This window comes from Lissotriton helveticus, chromosome 2_1, assembly GCF_964261635.1.
Source record: "Lissotriton helveticus chromosome 2_1, aLisHel1.1, whole genome shotgun sequence".
Lineage (NCBI taxonomy): Eukaryota > Metazoa > Chordata > Amphibia > Caudata > Salamandridae > Lissotriton > Lissotriton helveticus.
The window spans coordinates 669,214,616-669,234,986 of record NC_136059.1 but is presented as its reverse complement, the minus strand read 5'-3'; the positions used below and the strand labels follow the sequence as shown (position 1 = coordinate 669,234,986).

Genomic DNA, 20,371 nt, shown 5'->3' with positions numbered 1-20,371 from the left:
GACGCAAAAAAATGATCAATATTGAAGTGTTTTTTGTAAAGTTCACCAGCCAGGTATACAAAGTAAATGACTTTTTGTCTATGAACAAGGTCTTGTCTTGAGATGATGTAGAAAGGTGTGATTCTCTAGGCAACTCTGAAGAGCAGAACCATGCTGAAGAAGCAGTTTAAAGAAGCTGGATCACTGAGAAAAGGTGGAAAGAAAAGATGCACTGAGAAAATAGATGATAGAGCTGTGCACATAAGCCCAACTTTGTGATAAACAGCCTGACAAATAGGGCACACACCACATACAATGTAGGTCTCCTACAGCTGTGAGAGACCACTGACAAACTGTGGGTGACCATTGACAATCAACACTACTCATCCCAGGTACATGTACAATAGATGAGCCCATCGGACTCACATATGGAGAGATCACACAAACAAAAACATTGGAGGTGGGTGCATACTATGGACCCAATACTGCCAACGTTGTTGTTCCATCATTACCATAAAGGTGGATGCTTTACAAAAAATCATGCAGTCCTGAGATGATGTATGGAAGCAATGGACAAACTGTAATAGCTTGAAAAAAGTAATACTAATATAGAACAAGGAATGAAGATTTTTAAATTGCATTGATAAAAACATTTATCTTACCTGTCCTTCGGTAAATGTAAGATTTCCAGAGGATGGGCTGAAGTCCTCCAGACTAGCAGTAGCAGGTGTGGCCTCCCAGAATAAATGTATCACCCCAAATCTGCCACCGTGTCGTATAACTGGAAGCCGTAGTATGTTCTGTGGATAAGGTAATTCAAAGCCAGCAATAGCACCACCTACCCCCTGGAACCATAAAAATGCACCAGGTTCAATTAGTTTCTCACAAAAGTACTATCTCACAAAAACATTCTAATTTTATACACATATATTTTGTGTGTTATGGAATTAATGAAATAATTAAGTTAATATTGTGTTTTAAATGTGGTTAACAGACTAAGTTCATCACCTGCGTTAAATGAAAATGAGGTATTATTACTTTGCATAGTAGTTACCGAAGCAAGGCATGCTTAACAAAACTGAACAAATACTCTGTGTCAGTGAATGGTGTGGTAGGGGCACGATGCAGATGCTGTCAATATTACATTAATTGGGAAAAATATGATTATACGTTATGTTCTAAGAAGTGAAAAATATACCTCAATTTAATTTTTAGCATTATTCACTACAATGTTTGTATTCCACAAATATCACTAAGGTACATTAGAAGGGCTACAGATACATCTGGTCGCCTGTTGCCTATGATTTAGCTACAACAGTACAACAGTTGTTTAACACATTGTAGTCTTTTTAAGGTAAAACCAATCAAACACAAATTTTCAAAGATATTGATATATTTGGATTCAAACTGTTATATTGCTTTTTCATATTATATCTTCTGACAAACCTTAGTAACGTTAAACTGGACTACTCCTCTAGGGTCATCGTTCTCCTCAATTGTAATTTCTACAACTTCTGCCCCAGGACGCTTCACACTGGGCTGCCCTCCAGCCAGGGAAGAGTTTCTTAGATAGACTTCAGTGATGTTGACAACAAAGCCTTCATCCAGTTCGGGTGTATCATCCTGGAATGAAACAAGATAAGTCAGCGCAACACTAGAGGAGAACTCAGCAGCAGTAAAGTTCCTTTATTCTTACCATGTTCCAATTATAATGATTATTCTAATACTGTGATCGATACATATAATGACCCATTCAAGCAAAACAAGTGCGCCCTGAAGTATGTTCGTTGCATAAGCATTTATAATCCTATAGCCACAAAAAAATATTATGACTGCAGAAATAAAATTAATGGAATGTCCTTAATTTTTACAGTTTTGAGTAGAGGTAATTGCCCGTATCTTTATTGTTGCTGTCTCTTAAAAATAAAACTTGGGACAACATTAAATGCAGAATTCCTAAGCTTTTAAAATGGCAATGACTGAACGAATATCGATATATATGGCAATTACTGTGGGGGTATTTTATAGCACAACACGACAAAATGATGTCCCTTTTTTTTTTTATTGAAGTCCTTTAGTGACATTGCTGATTAACAACACACAATAAATTAATCAAGAACAAAGTCAAACCTTCAGATACAACAAATAATTACAGTTAACTTCACTCCTCAGTATCCCGTTTAAAATTGAATCAAAATAAGATCACCAAATTGTATTACATTTTCTTAATCCCCCTACCCGCAATGCATACATTTGTACACTTTTCTTAACTCTCCTCATTTTCTTTAACCATACCTGCATGGATGGGATCTGACCGCCATTGCTGTAATAACAAAGATTTGGCTACTGCCATTGCAATATACACTAATTTAGCTAGCTTATCGGAGAGCTTGAGATCCGAGTCAAAACCATAAAGCATCAATTTTACGTTCAGAGAAATCATGATATTATAATGAGTTTGAAAGAAAGCAAATATTTCATCCCAAAATACTCTGATTCTAGTACAGTGAACCATTACATGGGGCCAATTAGCCAGAGCATGGTGTAGACATCTAAAACAATTTGATGGATGATTTACATACATTTTAGAAATAACCGCAGGTGTACGGTACAACAACCATTTACCAAAGAATAACATTCTACGCCAGTTGGCTCCCCGCACCGTGCTGAAGTTAAATTTGTTAATAGTCATCCAGGTATTCAAAGATAGTACATGGTTTTCCTGTTCCTGCCATTTTTAGATTGCTTTTTGACTCTAATCCATCTCCCTACTCTGCGCTAAGCAACGCTTCCAGTCCCCAGGTTTCCTAACAAGTGCTTTCACGAAAAGGTCATTAACAAATTGGCTTGTTTGATTGAGCTGTATGGCATTCAATTGCACCAGAAATTTATAAACCATATTATATGACCCTAACAACATAAAATTCCTGTGGATTAAATGTGCCATTTCTATCGGGGTTATCCATGATCCAATTCTCATAAAAACGGTTACTTTGATAAATCCTGCCCTGGCCCAATTTTCCGCTATCTGTGACTCTTTTTTGATCCCCATTAACGGAAATATGCTAGCCAATAAAGTTGTTGAGTTAATAGAAGTAAAGTGAATATCTTTTAAACATAGCGTACCGTTTTTTAAAGAACCATAACAGTGTCTTATAGCGAACTAATTTGGGAGATTTAAGTACCTGCAAGGGGGGGGGGGGAGTATCTGACTTTCGATGCAGATTAACTCGAAAAAAAAGTTTATAAATACATTTTTACTTTGGGTTTGTCTTTTGAATCTCGATAAATACTGTGCGAAATATGCATTATAGTAATCCCTAAGATTTGGTAGAGAGAGACCTCCTTGATCCAACTCCTCATAAAGAGTACCTATTGCGATGCGGGGTGTCTTCTTTGCCCAAATAAAAGCCGAAAACAAAGATTCTACCCTAGAAAAAAAAAAACTGGCAAAAAACATGAAATAGTGGAGAACAGAAAATTGAATAAAGGAAGAACGGACATTTTTATCAGGGCGACCCGACCCAGAATCGTCAATGGCTGTGAATTCCACCGGGCAAACATTGCTCGAATCTTTTGAAGAAGGGGATCAAAATTAAGCCTGTATAGGTCTTTAACTGATACTGAAAAAAACACCAAGGTATCTTTTAGGCTTAGTATTAATGCAGCTACTTATATCAGGATGCAATTCTGGGTCTCTACCCCCACATACCAAAATTTCCGTTTTCTTTTTAATAATACGGTATCCCCCCCAGGGCTTCAAATTCCTCAAAAATCTGGAGTACTTTCGCTTGCGATCGTAATTCGGGTTGAATAAGAAGCATAATGTCATCTGCGTATAGTTTGATCTTAGCCATTGAAGGAACCGGGGGAAGAATATCCGCACAATTCCTCATTGCGACTGCCAAGGGTTCAATAAAAAACTCAAAAAGAACTTGCGATAGTGGGCAGCCTTGCCTCGTGCCACGCTTGACTAAAACTGACCCAGCCATTACCATGTTTATGATAACATTAGCTTTGGCACCGGTGTAAAGATTTCAAATTAAAGTTATAATTTTGCCTGGAATACCAAAATGCTCCAAAATAATAAAAAGTGTCTCCCAAACCACCAAATCAAAAGCTTTTCCTGCGTCTAATAACAAAATTAACGCTGAAATCCCTCGTGTCTCAAAATAATCTAAAGCTTCAATCAAATAATGAGTATGTGTGATCAATTGCCTGCCTGCAATGAAACCATTCTGATCTGGGTGGATCAAATCTGTTGAAATTTGATTAAAACGTATTGATAGTAGTTTTGTGGCGATTTTATAATCGGAATTTAATAAGGTGATGGGTCGATAAGAGTTTGGACCTTTGGCATCTTTCCCCTTCTTCAGAAAACTCACCACAGTACCCTCCCGAAAGGAATCTGGTATCGGGCCGCCCTCCAACATAGAATTCAATATTTGTAAGAGAATATCGGAAAAAGCGCAAAAAAAACTTTAAAAAACTCCGCAGGCAGGCCATCTGGGCCACAAGCCTTGCCATTTGGGAGCTCCTTAACAACCAATTCTATTTCTTCCATGGAAAATGGTCTTGCCATTGTCAATTGTTCAATTTGAGAAAGAGAGGGTAATGCATACTTTTGTAAGACTTCTGCTAACTTTTGCTGGTCTATGCTATGTTGCTGACTATAGATATTATTGTAATGACTAAGCATTATCTTCCCTATTTCAACCGGATCTGCTGTGTCTATATGGGTAGCTGGGCACTTTAGACCTCTGATCAAATTAGCAGCAGCTTGCTCTCTGACCTGCCAGGCTAAAGACTTCCCGGTAAAATTACTTTCTTCTTATATTTTCTGGGATTGTCTACGGAAAATCTCCTCGCTTTGGGCATAGAAATTTGCACTGAGTTCCCGTTTCGCTTCATCCAGTTGATGTTGAATGCTACTTGAGGGATTCAACTGCCTTAAATTACTTAACACTTGTACTCTTTGTTCCAGCGAGTTCTTCTTAGATCTAGCTGCTTTAAGTAAGGCTGCATCCTTACCTATAACGACTCCGCGGATAAAAGCCTTTAAAGCATCCCAGACAATATTGAGTGGGGCTGACTCAATATTGCGGGAGATGAAATCTCTAATCTCTAATTTCAGAGAGTCAACCCATGCTTCATCATTCAGATATTGTTTATTGAACACCCAACGTTTAGGAGTATTTATATTTTTTCCTAAAACAAACTCAATAACTAACATTGCGTGATCGGAGAACCCATTATGAAGAGTCCTCTGCTGATACAAGTTAAGTTGTCTGGAAGCCAGAAAAAAATCAATCCGAGAAGAGGACTTAAATCTCCCTGACCAACATGTGAATTCTTTTTTTGCCAGGTAACGTGTACGCCATGGATCACAGAGGTCTAGCGTTGTTTTATAGTTAATGATAGTTTTCAGAGATTTTGGTTTAGGCTGCTTTCTTGGTTGAGTAGTTGAGTCCAAGTTTAAATTGATGAGGACATTAAAATCCCCTCCAATAATGATTTCCCTTGAGCTCTATTTTGGCAAATATGTGACTTTTTTTCCAGAAAACTGTTGCTAAATTCATTCGCATCATTAATAGTGTATACGGTTTGGGGAAACCATAACATTTTCTGGAGTTATCCGTTTTTGTCTCCCATAGGTCATTATGGCCAAAAAATATGTTTTTTTCTGGGCAAAATTACAAAGGCCCATCAATACTCTTTAGCCAGAATACAAGTTTTAGTAAATACCTGTTCTGGCAAATTTCAGCATTTTCTGTAAAAGTTCGCAAAAAGCTCTAGAATCAAGACAGACATTTCAGTGAATACTTTTTAGTGTGAAAATGTATTGCATAGCCTATAAAACCTGTATGACTGTCATATTTATGATAAAAATTACGAGGTGTGTAGACATGAATGGGAATACTGTATTCACCTCATAAGTTGAAAACCTAACAAAAGTCTTGTAGCTTAGTTAGTGAGGTTTGGAGGGTTTAAAGGGGGAGGGGAGAATCTAAAATTTCCCAACTAAGAGTGTTGGGTGGCATTGTAGCGGGGTGAGATGACCCGGGGGTACAGCACCGATTAGAGGTAGGAAATCTGTAAATGCAGCTTTCTGACTTTGAAAATCAGAAACATGGCATTTTATCCATTAAATATGTTTGGGAATTGTGTTGTCAAATCAATTGTTAACCCCCAAACCCCCAAACCTCCTGGAGAGGGGCGGACTGTCTTGCTGGGCTTGCTCGATGCAATAAGGCACTCGGATTAAAACACTTTTCAGGGCTGTTGCTGGCTCTCAGTCTAGCGCTGCAATATCAAGAACAAAATACCACAGGGATTATTTGTTCTTTTGTCTTGATTTCTATGTTGTACTCCATCTCCCAAAATAAAAAAACAAATTAGAGCAATTGATATTTACACTGTAAATCCGGTAATATATCTGTCATATATTGACACTGTGGGCCCAAAAAGCCAAGTTTATGGCCAAAAGTGTATGTATATCAAGTATGCACCGAAGGATGCTTAGCATTTACCACCACATAACTATACAACAAAACTCTGTTCAATTATGCAGTATAAAACCTCTTGCATCTTTGTGAAGAACACTTCCGTTTGTGACCACAGCAGGTTGCCAGCAGAACTCGGACCAGCACTCACGCCAACAGACCATGCATGCAACCTAGACATCACCCTCGACAGAGAATTGACCATGAAACAAGTCAACTTAGTTGCCTCCTCCTGCTTCCACACCCTTTGCATGCTCTGTTTAAACTTCAGATGGATCCCAGTCAACACCAGAAAGCCCGTAACCCAGGCCCTCGTCACCAGCCGCCTTGACTACAGCAATGCCCTTCTACCCCAGTATCTCCACCCAGCTCCACCGAAGACTTCAGACCATACAGAATGCTGCAGTCAAACTCATCCCGGACCTCCCCAAACAGACCTGCATCACCACCCACCATAGAGACGCCCACTGCCTCCGCTTCCAGAAGAGATGACAGTTCAAGATCCTCACGCACTGCTACAAAGCTCTACACGATCAAGGACCATCTTACATCAACCATCAACTGTACTTCCATCTACCCGCAGAACACTTGCGCTCCTCCTCTCTTGCCTGTGCACACTTCCCCGCATCCGTCACAGCCACTCCTCCTACATCGCCACCAACACCTGGAACGACCTGCCCCTCCACCTGTGAACAGAACCTTCCCTGGCAGACTTCTGAAAGACTGGGCTTAATGAAGGAGACAAGGCACCTTCAGCGCCCAGATACCCCTAGGGGTAACAGTGCTGCATAATACAAATGCAGATTGATTGACTGATAGACTGATTGACTGATTGATTGATTGATTGATTGATTGATTGATTGATTGATTGATTGGGTGTGGAGTTGGTTTATCAACCATGATCTGCCTTGAGATTTTGTGATTCTGCAGCATAATGTGACACATTTTGTGATACTATTGCTTCATTATTTTGTGATTCTTAAACATAAGAATACTATCTGGGGACATATTTCGCCTCTTTATGATCAGTTTAACAACCAAAAACAGACAAAAGCAACCAAAAGATGACCAGTTAACCCTTGCAAAGGGCCTTAGATTCTGTGCGACCCCCTCATAACCATATTTTTAGGAACATAATTTTTTTGCTAAAATATGCAGATTATTCAGCAGATGATGTATTGCGTGGAAAATATGACAAGTCCATAATTATGTGGAAAAAGTCATGACTGTGGAATCGCATAACTCGAGTAAACCCCCTTTCAGGGTCAGAAGAATCACCCCAAAATGCTGTGGGGAGCAGGGAAAGAGGATTCTGCATGTGGAAAAATATTTACCCATTGGAGAAAAAAAATACAACTGCAAAGTGACCTTTCAAATGAGAAAATATACTAGTTGTACAATCTGCATTTTAGAAAAAGTAAGATCCAAAAATATCGTAGGACCAATGTGTCACATGGTATTGCCAACAGTACGCCTTGAAACCTGAGATTGGCGCAGTTTTGCAAGCCTACTTCTGTCAATGTTTGTGAATTACAACAAGTAGTAACTTTTGCACCTGTTCAAGGAATACTTCTGGGACTTTAGATGTACTACTTTTTTTGTAGCTCAGTAACTAAGTATCTTTAAGTTCCTGAACCCAAAATTGAATACGGTAAAACCTTTTGAAACAGGGCAATGAGGAAAACCAAAACAGGCATTGCAGACAGAATTCAGGGACCTCAGATCCAACTTGTAAGCTAAGAATACATTTATTAAGTGGGTGTTGATAGATAGTCATTTTCCTGTTGCAGAATGTTCTAATGATGTTATGAATATGTTAGCCTAATGCGTCTAACCAATACGCAGTTACAGCTTATTATTCATGTGCTGCAACCCACTGAGCTATTTTTGTAATATGCAAGCTTCAACTTCTCTCATAAGAGAGAGAGGCTTGTCTATGGCAGAGAGACTTCTGATGCTGACATTTGCTCTGCAGCTCCAATGTCTCATGGTACAGTTTCCCCCCCTCCCTTATGAGCAGAAAATCCCTGGTTTCAGCATCTCTCGCCTTGGGTATTTTTCTTGCAGAAATGTTTCCATGCTCTGGAGAAGCCGAGTCTCGGCTCCGTGGCCTTGAGAGAAAATGTTGCTTTTGCAGGTGCAGATGCTTCTTGTGTGAGGCTATTGTTCGCCCTCTGCTGAGCCCAGTACTTTTCCAGTCTGGGCGTGTCCTTACCCTGCCATGCTATGTTATAATGTATTGTCATGATGGGATGGGTCAGTCCTCTCGGCGCACTCCCTGGGGTTTAGACCTGACGGGGCCCATCTGCAGATGAATCTTATGTCCTAATAAATATATTTCTAATTCTTCTCCACTGTCCGGCTGGCTTATTATATGAGAATGATAGATGAGTGAGGTAAGTCGCTCAGGTGGATTTGAGCCACGCTTATCAGTGTCACACTCCATAAGCCATGCTCCACAAGTAAATGTCACCATATATGTCCCCGTATTTTCATAGGCTTCTACCAACTATACCAAATACTTTCTAGAAGACTACATTTCATCTCTGTACTATCTTTATTACAACGGTTCTTAAGCTTCTATCAAATGTATTTTAAAATTGCAGTCTGACTCTCCAAATATTGACCTTCTCAAAAAATGTCTCTACAATGCTTTCAAAAACTCTCCAAAACTGTTCATCAATGTGAATCCAGGTATAAGGGGACATACTTTGCGTACTGAATACTGTAACATAATAATGTCAGAAAATAAGCACCTCTTGAAATGTATCTCTATTTGCTAAATAAATAAATGCTGCTGTGGGATTGGCACCGAACACTTGTTTCTACAGAACGTAAATTAATGAAAGCTATTGCAGAATTTCTCAGCATCTGCCCTCTGTAGGCAGTCATTGCAGACATAGGGCCTTATTAGGCTGTCACCTAGGATGTCAGGCTGTCGGTAGCGGTCCATCTGACATCCAAGGCATAGGACCTACCACTGGATTACGATGCCGGCTGTCAGAGCGATATCGTCAGAGGAATCAACCACCCCCTCCAACAGTTACAAGGACGTCAGGGCATCGGTTGGAGTACTAATCCCTACAATGGAGGCAGTGCCTGCGGAGGCACCACCGTAGGGATTAGGGTGTCCCAATCCAACAGCTTTTCCATGTCTGTCTTTCTGACATGGAAAGGCTGTTGGAAAGGGACTTTAGGGGCACCTAGCAGGGACCCCGTCCCCCTAGGCATCCATTGTGTGGCCTGAGAGGCACCTCATGATGCCTGGCATACAGTGCATAGATATTTAGAAACATACCCTTTACCATTGCAGCTGGTGATGTAGCCCTTTTCCGGGGAAATTATGTAGGTCGGATGCTCATTCGACTGGCATAGTAATAAGCCCCATAGTTTGTATTGTAACAATACGAAGGAAGATGTTTTATTTTCCAAGTACAACGCCCATCGATTTTGACATTGAGTTCAGACCCTAAGTACTAGGTGAACTGTACAAAGGACACCAACTCATGGTAAAGGGGGAGGTAAGTTATTTGTGGTCAATACATGAAAAAGCAAACCCAATAGATTTGGTATTTCCTTGGGTAGTATTTCCTCCTGGTAATTACCCAATTCTGAGTGTGAGGCCCACAGTATTTGGATAATGTGTCACAAATAACAGATATGTCACAAGTAACAGATATGGTGGAGACTGGTAAATATTCTTGATACTTCATCTGTGGAGTATTGAAATGCAATATAAAGTTTCATTGTGGTGTGTTAAGTGGTTTCTTATAGAAACATCACTTTAATATATGTAGCTGATTGAAATCAGTATATTTACTCAGACACCTGCAGACTACTTCACTGGACTCCACATCCTATGTCAATAAGTGGCTGCTCATAGGTTTGAAGACTGTTCATCAGATAGGACAACTGGAGTCGTCTATTGACTTTGTATGATGTAGACCATTGAACTAAAGTTCTAATGCAGCCACAACCCAAGATTAATATAGTCACTATCATTTAAAAAGCAAAGGAGTGTATAAGAGGTATTTGTTTTTTATTCAAGAATAATTTTGACATTTCAATTACTCTAGTTATAATAATACTATTATAACCAATCAATGCTGACACTGCAGAGGGGAGATCAGTCTTTCAAGGCAACCTATGGGGAGGCCTGGCTTCAACCACATAATTCACTAATAACTAGAGAAAATAGGTATTAATTCCTGACCTAGAACATATGTGGAATGGGCACTGCCCCCCAAATGCTTTAAGGTTCACTCCTTCTTGGAAAGTAGCGATAGCCACATTGAGTTTCTTTAGGGAAAAAAACATGCAGGCCCTGAGACAGGCAAGTTGGCCTGACATGGAGTTCCTTTGATTGCCACACTGACAATGAAGTCAGATTCCTAATAATTAATCATAGATTAGATAGAACTAATATAATAATTTAGACGGCATTTAAATGCCCAATACTGACCAAACTGAATACTACATTGCACTCACAAGACTTGCTCCATGGCTTGCTCCCTGGTTGCATGTTCCATTGATCCTGGGTAGAGACTATAAATGTGTCCTAGACATTTACCTGGATCCTTTCCGCAGTCCAGTACCGGGATTTAATGAGGACAGCACAGCTCATGACCTGAGCACCTCGATGATGAACTGGGGGTTGGTAGATAGTAAGCAAAAGATCTACACCGGAGTCAGGGAATTTTGTTTTTACTCCTGGTCCATGATCTAACGCTTCACTTGGACAGAATACTTTTCTTGTCCTCACCCCAACCCTATATATTGTATGTAATATATCCGAATACAACATTATCTGACACGCTGCAGTCACACGCAAGCAGTGAAGCAGAACTAACATTTCTCCTATTGTTTTTAAAGTTAAAGCCTATGTTATTTAATTAGGTGTTTTAATGGTTTTAACTTGCACTGCATGCGTTCTGGTTCACAGCGTTGTCCAAAAGATTGTAGTGGAGAGAACATTATTTAGTTGCCCCACTTCCTGGTTGCCAGTTGACGCTTGCCAAAACCACTTTTTTGGAACACTTGCAGCCTAGTTGTTATCAGGGCACACTACATAAAGCTGATGCGAACATGGACGTGTGCAGCAGGTGCGCTGCACCAAAGGCAAGCCCGTCAACGTCAGTCTGCACCTGAATTTTGCAAAGGCCCCTGCACCTTTTACTATAGAGGTCAGTCACCCCTCTAGAATATGCTATTCTTCTATGGCTTTACACCATCTTGGAGACATGTTTATGTCTCTTACTGCTCAGGCTATATACTGCACTAGCCGTTTCCTGAATTGTTTAGAAAGTCCTATGGCCTGTACAGTTTGCAACTTTACCTGCACTTGTGATAAACCTAGAGTTAAAACACATGTAGCAGGTCTTGCAGATTACACCAATTGTCCGGGTGAGGATACAACACAAAGGTCATCCAGGGCTATCTCATATCTCTTATTTCCCCTATTTTTTTTATCTAACCCCAACAGCTTCTTCCGCAATGTGAGATCTTTACCAAAACATGAAACAGAACTATGGGACCTCACCTCTTCTTTGTCACCAGAGGTCTGTTTTTCCATGGAAACCTGGTTGAACCCCACTACCCTTCCATATATTGCCTCAGCACTCCCAGAGAATTACCGTAAACTCATGCTTGACAGAGAAGTTAGAACTGGATTTGGCATCGCCATCGTCTTTCAAGGCATGGCTAAAGTCTTATTTATTGACACCTTAATAGCAGATTGGGTAGAACTGTGCATTTCTAAAATTTAGTTTTCCTTAGAGAACAGCTAGAAAGTAGCAGCTGCATATAATCCCCCGGGACTAAAAAAAGAGTTTAATTATCGTTTAACAGAATACATCACCATGTATGTACTGTCATCACAGAATTTTCTTTCATTGGGGGATTTTAACTAGCACGGGGGAGACTCCTCTAAACCTGAGGTTGCGCATCTCATTATGGATCAGGAGATGCTGGGTAAACACCCGAATATTAAGGGCCCTACCCAATCAACAGGCCATACTTTAACTTTTACTAATTTTAAATCTTTGACCAGTGACCTCCCTCTTCCTCTCATCTGGAAAATGTTCTGATTCCAGGTTCCTAAAGCAGATGGGCCAGAAAGGCCAAAGATAGCCGAAAAAAGAGCTTCAAGATAATAGTCTCCCATTACTCTTTTTCTAAAGTCTTTATGTTCACAATGGTTTCTCAGGACAATGATATCAACCGAGCACTAGCATATTATCACAGGATCCTAAATATTGCATTTGACAGTATCACTCCTCTTAAAATAGGATCTAAAACTCATCTTAGATCTCACAGTACTCTACAGACCTGAGAAAGAAGAAATCAACTTGCAAAAAGTTGGAGGCAAGATGGTATCAGACAAAAATATAAAGGGATAAAGATGCATGTAAATCAAGTATTTCCAAATATCATAAGAAAATCAAATTAGCACAGAAAAGTTACATCATTAACCAAATTGAACAAGCAGGCAATTTATCTAAATCCTCAATAATTTTGTTAAACCTCATGCCTGCTCCCAGGTTAATTTGACTTCGCAAGATCTCTGCAATTCTCTTGCAGATTTTATAGAGGATAAACTAACATTTATTTATCAGAACTTTCCTAGTCCTCTTGATCAATCTGACGATGTACCAAACTACAACTCTCCCCTCATAATAGTGTTTGTAGTTTGTAAAAGCCCCTCATAATAGTGTTTGTAGTTTGGAAAAGGTTTGAATCATTATCCCTCAAGCAGATACAGAAGACGTTAGAGAAAGCCACATCTGGCTCCCACTTAGACGTATGTCCTTTAAGGATTTCAGCTTGTCTTTCTAACCAGATTGCACCTGCCATCAGGTCACTGTTTAACATATCAGTGGACACTGGGAAAATCCAGCAGGCCTGAAAAGAGCACTGTTTTCTCCAACACTAAAGAAAGTTACTGTGGATCTAAAAATGTAACAAATGATCATCCCATATCGCTGCTTCCACTTCTGGGCAAGATGTCGGAAGGCCTAATAAATCAACAACTTTCAGCTTATCTAGAGGAGAACAAGATCATGGACCACTAGCAATCAGGGTTCAGAGTCTCCCATTCTACAGAGACTGCCTTGGTTGCAGTCATGGATTCCTATGTTGGTGATGCTGGACCTCTACGCAGCTTTTGATACTGTGTCCCACACCAGGATGATTAAAAGGCTTCATAAGATAGGCATTCATGGGACAGCTCTTTGGGGTTTCAAAGACTTTCTAGGAAACAGAACACACACAATTTCCCTTGGCTCATTTAGTCACGCACCATGTTGATCAACAAGGTGGTCCTACAAAGCTCTTGTTTAGGCCCTATGGGGCATATTAGCAAGAGCGTGCGATAAATATAACAAATCGCGCTTAGCGCATATTTTTTTACCGCCTTCTATCGCTGGATCCTATCGCAGAGATAGCGAGTTTTTACCAACGTGTATCTCCAATGCAAAAGCAAATCCAGCGATGGCGGTGGAATCCACCAAAAACACAAGTGAAAAAGAGATAAAACTTTTATCGCTAACGTAAAGCTTGCTAATAGGCAGGGGGGATTCAGCCTTAGAATCCACATCCCATTGAGGATAATGGCTAAGTCAGGAATTTAGCAGGTGTAAAAATTCCTGCGATAACCCCGGTTAGCGCGACTTTTTTTATCGCTCACCGGGGCCAGGTCCTCATTGCTCATAGGTATTAGGTATGTTAGCGGCTGTTTCCGTGGTCTTTTGGTCGGGAACGCCTACTTTGCATGTCATTAGCGATAAATATCGCTGACATGCAAAGTGGCCCCCAAAACAGTCGCTTTCGCCAGAAAGCTGTCGCTAACAGCTGTTAGCGACTGCTTGCTGATAGGGCAATTAAAATATTGCCGCTTTAGTGGCAAAAAGTGCCACTAAAGCAGCGAAGACGCCCTTGCAAATATGCCCCCTCATTATTTAGGAACTATGTGGCACCCTAGCCAAAACTGTCAAAACTTACAGATTTGAAATACTATCATATGCTGATGACACTAAGCTGGTTATTTCTTTTGATAAAGATCTAGATGAGGTAAAAAGACAGTTTTGCTAAAGGCAAGAAACTGATTGCAGACTGAATGACAACATACTGTTTACAATTAAACAGTGACAAAACAGAGATTATGCTGTTTGATAAGGCCCAAAAACATTGGTCTCCTGAATGGTGGTTCTCTGAGCAAGGCCATGCACCCATGCCCATGCATTCAGTTCAGAACCTCAGCATCAAACTGGATCAATCTTTATCAATGAAAGATCATGTTCTATCCATTAAGTGAAACTGTTTCAACAAGATGCTCATATTGAGGAAAGCATTTCCTTTTCTTCCTCTTACTGCTAGGAAAACTTTAGTCCAGGGCCGGATTATCAGTTGATTGGACTATGGAAATGCACAACTTGCATCATTAAATGAGACCTTGATGTCCAACATGTAAGTAGTAAAAAACACCGCAGCTCAGATTAAATGTAATCTTCCTTCTGCTCTGCCTTCGGTTGGCTGCCAGTTAGAAGAAACGCAATTTTCAAACTTTACTGCCTTACACACAAATCCTTAATGGGTAAAGGCCCCAGCTGTTTGCATCAGAAGCTGTTATTATCGCCAAGTCATGAATTTGAGATCTAAGGATAAAGTCTTACTTACCTGTCCATTTGGCTAGAATTCCAACGGGGGGAACAAAAGGGCTTTTAATTAAATAAGGTTCAGCATAGATGCCCAATGACTAGTATAACCAACAAGGTATGCAGTTCCTAATGAGTGTTGCAGGTGGAGGTATGTGATATTAAAAGTGAACCCTATTGTGTGAGTATTCACATTGGCAGGAGAGATGGTTCCTCCTTTATGGAAAAAGACCCTCACATGCCCAACAAGCAGGTGTCTTGCTTCATCATTGGGTCTTGCTCCTACTCGGGTCGGCGCTGCAATACCCGGTCAGGCGCCCGTGATGGGGCCTACTTGGCGGAGATCTTTATTCCTTTAGCCATTGGGTTTAGTGCGTTTGAGGACCCTGGTGTGAGATAGGGGTGTAGGTGATAGTGTTGTGAATGTGTGAACTAAAACAGGGAATAGTGGTCCACTCAGAAATTTTTTAATGAGTTGTGGTCACTACCAGGGTAAGCCTCATCACGGGCGCCTGATCGGGTATTGCAGCGCCAACCCGAGTAGGAGCAAGACCCAATGACGAAGCAAGACACCTGCTTGTTGGGTGTGTGAGGTTCTTTTTCCATAAAGGAGGAACCATCTCTCCTGCCAATGTGAATACTCACACAATAGGGTTCATTTTTAAGATCACATACCTCCACCTGCAACACTCATTAGGAACTGCATACCTTGTTGGTTACTCCATTTGGCTAGAAGCAGAGGCAGGTCTTCTTCTCATCTTGCCCCTTCCTACTGAAATAATTTACCATATCATATTTGTTCCTGAACAGACCATGTTAAATTTAGGAAACTTCATAAGACTGCTCTACTTAAACTTAGTGTACTGACTTGTCTGTGTTTCAAGCAAAGCTAAATTGACATAACATAACATACCATAACACATTGTTTATTAGTACAGCCTGGAGCAAGCAGGTTGCATCAATCCCCGTATGAAGGTTACAAACCAATATGCTGGAGATAGGGTCTTCAGGCACTTTAGGACATTAATTTGAGGAAAAAAAAAGACTATCTTAAATACACAACTCACATGGGACGCCTCAAAGTACTGGTCAAGGGTCATTGCATCGCAACTGTAGACAAAGAGACTGCCTTAAACAGTGGCAAGAGTCTTAGCCAGGATGTAAAGCACCGTTTAAAACCTATGCTCTTCAATAAGGGGAACATAAAGGGACATTTAACGAAACTGAATGCCCTATCCATGCCCAGTGATACTAACACAGCTGGTTTATCTACCATTCCAGGGAATGACAAGTTGTTATGCAGTATACACATGCTAAGAAACTCAATCTAGACAGCATACATGCGGACTAATCTGGGTGAATGAGAATACAGATATGTAAAGTTAGTCTATTTTTTCGGAATCTTGGCAGGTATTTTAGTTTCACTACACAGCAAATAGATAGACTGGTAGGAATAGCATTGAACCCTTGCCATTTGTAAATCATTTGGCAAAAAACCTTCCCTTCTTGATGTTGTGGCCTCAAGGGCAGTGTTGTATGCCATTTTATCCAGGACATCTACAGCATTCCAGACCAGACATCTCCTCTCCTCTCCTCTGGTTTCACTCATCACTTATGCAGCCAGACTGCCTTTCCACAGAGATAGCTGCATCCTCCGTCCATTCCAGGCAGTGGTGTCAGTCACAGAGCGGACTGTGCTATGGTAGCAGGCAGCCAAAGGGGAGAAGGTACCTTGCTGCTGCAGTGTTCTCGACCTCTTCTCTGGGTTCCACTATCATGGCATGTACAGTACCATCATGAGAATTGTCTCCTCACTCTATGGCTGTAGAAAGATCAAATTTTGAAGATCTTGGACACAGGATTTTAGTGTACGTTTTTCAGTGAGACAAGGAGAGCAATTAAAATGCAGCCATCTTGGTTGGGCTCAGCCACTCTCATTCTCTCTATATATTTTTTAATAGTTTATTGCTACTATTGGGTTACTGGTTAACATGTGTTTATATTAATCAAGACATCATTATATACTATTTGGTGACACACAGTCTGGATTTGCCATATGAGTGAAGAACGCCTAGCACAGAAATTCATTAATTTAAGTCCTGACAAGAGGGTCCTCCAGATCCAGTTATCAATAAAAAAAGAGGCCACAGGGAACAATTTTAACAACTTGGAAAAATGTGTAGAAATAGGATCAGTCTGTATGACAGAGGCAGCATACATTAAGGAAGCAATGTTAGCCTCTAAATCCCCTTCAACACTGTTTAACCCCCAACTTGCTTAAATCTGTTTTTAGTTTTACCTTCCTCCTCTTCATATAAATGCTGCTAGTGTGCATATATTGTGAACTTCATAGCACAAGCTACTCTAATTTTCCTGCATTTTCTTAAAAGGAATACACAAAACACATCATCAGTATTTCCATTTCATTCATATGATTTTAATAACTTACGGATAGAATGACCACTTGGCACAAGGCAACAGTTTGGTTATCCAGGATGATTACTGTTTTATTTATAACTAAGTAGTCCTGATTCTCTGTTGCATGGTAAGCAGGTAAGAACAAGAAATTAGGTCTGGATGTCAAATGGACAACAATATCTCCAACAAATCCTTGTTCTCGTATAATCTTTAGAGAAATAACTGTTGAATTGCCTGGGAAAAACAGAAGAGAAAAGGGGTCAAAGGTTACTTTCACCGTCAGATTTATTTAAATATTGAAACACATTTTCAAATACAATTTCTCAGACTTCCTTTAAAGTAGAAAATTATGTGTCTAGGTACACACCTCATCGGCACTTTCCAACAGTCTCTTAATCAAAATCACCGTAAATTGGTATTTCTTTAACATGTACTAATGCTATTTTACTGCTGTGTATTATGCTTGCACTTTTCTACCATGTGATTCCACAAAGGTGAAAAACAATGTATCCAATATTAGAGGAGTAGTTTCCCCCCTCACTGCAACACAACCAACGAATGCTTCATTGTTTCTTAAAACCTGAGCCCCAATTGCCGGGGTTGTCTTTGTCTCAGAGTGCCAGGATCAATCTATTCAATACTACTCCCCCCAAATGTATGCTCTACCATCAAACGAAGTTGTGAATCAGACAATGGGGACATACAGTTTAGAAAGGGTCTTGGTCATAGCAGCCTGCATACACTTGATTTAGAGTTTATACATAGCCATGTCACTCTAAATTGGGCTGATGGGGTTTTTGCCAGAGCTTAATTTGAAAAAAGTTGAAAATTAAGCCTATTTTGGCCAAAGCCTAATTTGAAAAACAAAACAAACAAAAAAGAGTGACCGGGCCCTCGTCAGGTGTGCACTACTGCCTGCACCACCCATTGCCCATGCCAGCTGTCAATTCAGACTATTCCAGGCCACCCAACGCTCTAACAATGCCTTAGGAGGAAAATATTAGTCATTTTTAATGTATATTGAATTAATAAACAACTAGTATTGTGCTCAACTCTAAACAAACATCACCACTATGTGGCAGACTGTCATCGTGCCGGTGCTGCCAATTAGGTGCCAGTACGAGCACCAGAAACCACAAGCTCAAATTTAGCACTGATTTTGGCACATATCTAACACCTGCCAAACCCTTACTAACCTCCTTTAACAGCATAAAGTAGTCACCCTATTCTTGAAAAAAAGCATAATTCATTATGGTTAGGATTATTGTATTGTATTTTCGTTCTTGTATAGCGCAGACTGTCACCCTACGGGTATCCTGTCGCTGTGACCTGAAAAGATGAATCAACAGAGACGGGCCTGATTGTTAGTGGGGGGGAATTGCTCTCATTTCTGGGAAATAGCCAGGTCTTCAAGCACTTTCTGAAGCATAGCAAAGAGCTGGCTTTTCCGATGCTTTGGGGTAGCTCGTTCAAGAGGCGTGATGCTACTGTACCAAAAGCCCTGCCTCCCATCCGAGATTTCTTAAATCTGGTAGTTATTACTAGATTTGCGCTGGAGGAGAGAAGAAGTCTGGTAGGCCTGTACCAGGTAAATCTCTCTTGCACAGAAAGAGGGTCAGTACTATGCACTGCTCTGTATACAATGCATAGGGATTTGAAGCTGACTCTGTCCCTGATGGGCAGCCAGTGGAGATCTCTCAAAGCCATTGTGGTAGATGAGCTACGTTGTCTGTTAAGTGCCAGCTTTGCAGCTATAGACTGGACTCTTTGCAACCCCTGCAAGATATATTGTGGAGCTCCCAAATACAGGGAGTTGCAGTAGTCCAGCCTACACAAAATTATACTCCTCACCACCAGAGGTCTAGCCTCATTAGGTAGCAGAGGAAGGGAAGGATCTGGCGGAGCGCTTTTAGCAAGGCAAAGCGCACACTGATCGTTTTATTAGCCTGTGACAGCATTTGAAGATCTTCATCCACCAGGAGAGTCTTCCAAGAATGCTGAATACCCTAAACAGTTATTTATTTTAAAAACAAGCTCACCATGGTCCCTAAACATTCCTTGTACTTAATAATCTTAACAGGTGAATAGTAATAATCTCCCAAGAGCTTTTTCCAAAGGTTGACAGGGAAATTCAAAGTGCGTCTGTTTGGATACTAACTGGTCACGGGATCTGCCTCTTTGCCGAAGCTCTGTAAATATTCAGTTTGAAACCATTGACTAGAATTTCTGGGAATCAGTACAAGTGATTTAGTACTCAAGTACTTTCTAAGGTTCCGGCAATAGCAATTTTGGTACCCCAATCCGACAGTCTCATACAGTGATAAGCAGAAAAAAGTATGAGTATTTGATGCCTGATGGCACTCTACTAGAAAATAAGTGAAAACCTGTGAATCTACATCAACTGGTTAGTGCTAGGCTAAGTGAAATTGCATGGCTCTGAAGACTACTGCCACATCTCATTAAAAAGCAAAAAAACAAAAAAAAATTAAAAGCAGTGCTGTTTCCTTTAAGTCTAGTTGTCTTCTTCTCGATTGGTTGAGGGATTTTTTCAATTTGAGGCCTACAACAACACTTTTTTTAAAGCTAACTTCTCAAAAATTACTAAATAGTTTTACACAAAACCAAGCAAAGGAACCTTCTTGAGTAAGGAGCTGCTCTCATTCAAGTCATCTTTTATTCTACAGTGCTGTCAAAAGATTTCTATGGCAGTCAAAATAAAAAATGTCACTTTTGTTATCCCCTTTTTTTTTGCACGCCACTTGACAGAACTGCATGAATCTTGCCATGTTGAACTCAAATCGGATGTTCATGTTTTTGTTT

The 20,371-nt window shown here is 40.3% G+C and overlaps 1 protein-coding gene across 1 annotated transcript in view; it reads right to left on the bottom strand.

Moving 5' to 3' along the window:
• ADGRV1 (adhesion G protein-coupled receptor V1) overlaps positions 1-20,371 on the bottom strand; it is a 2,034,994-nt gene that overhangs the window by 1,156,800 nt on the left and 857,823 nt on the right. Inside the window, exons 55-57 of the mRNA XM_078677778.1 lie at positions 17,583-17,785; positions 1,426-1,602; positions 642-824 (exon numbers count right to left, since the gene is read on the bottom strand). Coding sequence (XP_078533904.1) covers positions 642-824; positions 1,426-1,602; positions 17,583-17,785 — 563 coding nt within the window. The remainder of the gene's footprint in view (positions 1-641; positions 825-1,425; positions 1,603-17,582; positions 17,786-20,371) is intronic.